Below are 3,078 nucleotides of genomic sequence, written 5' to 3'. Positions count from 1 at the left end.
ATTTTTCACGTGTAATTTATCTTAGAATCTAGCTTGCAATTGCAATTCTTTTCAACACGTCTTTTAATTCTTTCGAAAGTAAATTGGAAACTTTGGTGAAGGAAGCTCTGTGTCATTGCAAGAGATGGTCTCTTGTCACAGGAACAAAGTGCTCTAAGCCTTGAGGCTTAGATCACCTCCACAAAGACATAAGTCTTCAGTAAAGAAGGTAAAATATACTTTTTCACATAAGTACTATACCTGCACTAGTGCAAGCAGATTGCAATAGTACAAGAACAGGTTGCTTGGTGTAGAAGGAAGATCAATTGGGAAATAGATCTTTGCAAGGGCCCACTTATTTTCCACTGGAAAAATCTTAATCTTTCATTAATTTTGAAAAATTAAATGTTGTAGATGCTATTAGCATATGTTGTATCTTTCTTGCCACTAAGGCTCTTTCAAAAATTTACAGTTTGTCAAAAACTTGTGCTACTTTGAGCTATCATCACCACACAAGGTGTTTAGTCATTTCTGTTATGCAGAAGAATAAAATAGAGTCTGTTATGTGGCTGTACATATGCCACACAGGGCAATAACACTTAAAAAGATAGCCTGAAAAATATATACACAGAGTTTGTCAAGCATGTTCATAAAAAAATAATTACAATAAAAAGCAGTAATCAAGGGCTCTCTGCCCTGTGGTAGATTTGATCAATATATGGCCAGTGGTAGTAGCGGTATTCATTTGCCCCTCACTATTCATGGATCATCCACTCTCCTCGGGGAAGTTCCGTGGCCTCCTTGGATAGCCCGTCAGCACAACTATTATGTTCCCTCTAAATGTGATTGCATGAGATAATGTTAAATTGTGCCTTGTATAAATTCACTTCATCCAAAATATTACTGAGTGTGTGAGAGTGACAAACAGTAATATTATTGAACCAATTTACAACGATCTTTGAGTCCCCATATATGTTTAGATTCATGCAATTATGACCCAATGAGAAATGCAGAAGATGACGAAGAGTAATGAGTTCTGCAAAATTGTTTGTTCCATCTCCTAATCCCATCTTAACTTTGTAGTAATGCTGATCATTTAAGTAAAGAATAAAACCACCACCGCATCCATGGCGTTATTCCACACCATCAAAGAATGCCCAAGGTAAAAAAATTTCAATAGGTGCTGGGTCATGTGGCCTCTGGGGTCGAGGTTGATGAGGTTCAGGAAGCTTGTTATAAGTGGATATAATGCGGGCTACGACGTGAGGCCAACACACAGGTCTGTTATTAAATATGACACAATTCCGAGCCAACCATATATGCCAACTAATGATAAGGGGTAGATTTTGTAATTTAGAACCATGATGTTGATTACACCAGCTTTCCCATGCTCGACCAATATCTTCACCTTCCCAATGCCCAAAAAAATGAATGGAAGTGGTTATATTTTGCCAAAGATTGATCAGGGAAGTGCATTTAAGAAATAAATGGAGAGTCAATTCAGAATAATTCTTGCATAAGACACACCAATTTGGACCATGAAAATATTGATGGATGAGAGACTCTCCTGTAGGAACTTTATCTCTAAGTATACACCAAAAGAAAAGTCTGGTCCTTGGAGGCGATTTTAATTTCCATATACTCTTCCACCAGAAAGTGGTCTACTCCGGCTGCTTGTGAGAGATCAGGTTGAGGTATCCGGTCTTTGGAGAGTATATGCCATTCTCAGCTAGACACCAGACAAGTTCATCAGGTCCATCTTTTATCCTGATGTGAGATTCACATAATGCAGAGATGTATTCTTGCCATTCTTGTTGCCAAAGAGGGGGTATATCAAGCTACTGGGCTGATTTCCATCCTTGTGAGAAAATGTTGGTATTCTATGGGTCCACAATATGTGCTATCACCTTGATCTCATGGGAGTGTAGATGATGTATGAGATCTCGAGATAGCTGAAATCTACCACCACCTCCAGTCCAAGGATCCAATCCAATGTGAGCCTTTGATCCATCATTTATTCTCCAAACGAGGTTGTCCCTGATGCTAGGCAGGGAGTGTAGGAGTGCCTTCCAGACAGATGAAATACCAGATCTAGGCCAGCTCGGCAGGTGGACCCAGTCCATGATTTGTTGTGGCCATATATACTTATGATATGAGATAGAAGTCCATAGATTCTGTCCAGTCAGAAGAGTCCAGCCCATTTTTGCAGCCAGGGCTTGTGCAAAGAGAGGAAGGTCTTTTAGTCCCCAACCTCCCCATTTTTTAGGCAGAGCTATCTTGTTCCAACTGACCTAGGCAAATATCTTTTTGTCTTGGTGGCCATTCCAAAGATATCTGTTACAAAGTTGTTGTAATCGGGCCAGAATGTTCCTGGGATCCATGCAAGTGCCATCCAAAATATAGGTGTGGCCTCAAGAACAGATTTGATAAGTACTAATCTTCCAGCTTTGGATAAGTATCTGTGGCTCCAGATTGAAAGCCTTTTTTCCAGTTTGGTGACAAGCCAAACCCAATCTGCAATTTTCTGACTGAGAGGCTTTATCCAGAAACCCAAGTATTTGAAACCCCTGTCCAAGGGTATGATACAATAAGGGAAATGTTGTTGAGCAAGTTGTGACTCCTGGATGGAAGTGAGGGCTAAGGTAATGGTAGATTTTGCATGATTTTCCTGCATACCAGTAGCCGACGAGAAAAGTGAGAGAATTTTGGAAAAAGTGAGAGAGTCCCGAATGCTCCCATCCAGGAAAATGAGAACATCATCCACAAATAGAAGGTGAGTAAGGAAACAGGCATCAGATATCTTAAGACCCCGAAGGCTGCCATCTCTTTTGGCCGAGGCGAGCAAACGGCTAAGCCCATCCATGACAATCAGAAAGAGAAGGGGTGAGAGAGGGCAGCCTTGTCTGAGCCCCCTCTCAGCATGAAAGAAATGGGAGGCAGATCCATTGATGAGAACACTGAAGGTAGGGGAGGTAATACAAGCCATAATCCAAGTGATGAAGTCATGGGGAAAGCCCAGGTGAATGAGAAGCATCTTAATGTAAAGCCAACTGACACGGTCAAAGGCTTTAGCCAAATCGATCTTTAGGATAATGCCCT

General features: G+C 40.9%; 1 protein-coding gene across 1 annotated transcript; it reads right to left on the bottom strand.

Moving 5' to 3' along the window:
- Positions 1–2,251: 2,251 nt before the first annotated feature.
- LOC149196222 (uncharacterized) lies at positions 2,252–2,842 on the bottom strand. Its single transcript, XM_089408232.1, has one exon. It carries the CDS (start codon positions 2,840–2,842, stop codon positions 2,252–2,254), a length of 591 nt encoding a protein of 196 aa, XP_089264358.1.
- Positions 2,843–3,078: the final 236 nt, after the last annotated feature.

The sequence above is a fragment of the Pinus tabuliformis genome, chromosome 2_2, assembly GCF_031772625.1.
Source record: "Pinus tabuliformis cultivar Carrire ecotype Pingquan chromosome 2_2, CPIR1, whole genome shotgun sequence".
Lineage (NCBI taxonomy): Eukaryota > Viridiplantae > Streptophyta > Pinopsida > Pinales > Pinaceae > Pinus > Pinus tabuliformis.
The sequence above is the reverse complement of the archived record's forward strand: the minus strand, read 5'-3'. Positions and strand labels throughout refer to the sequence as shown.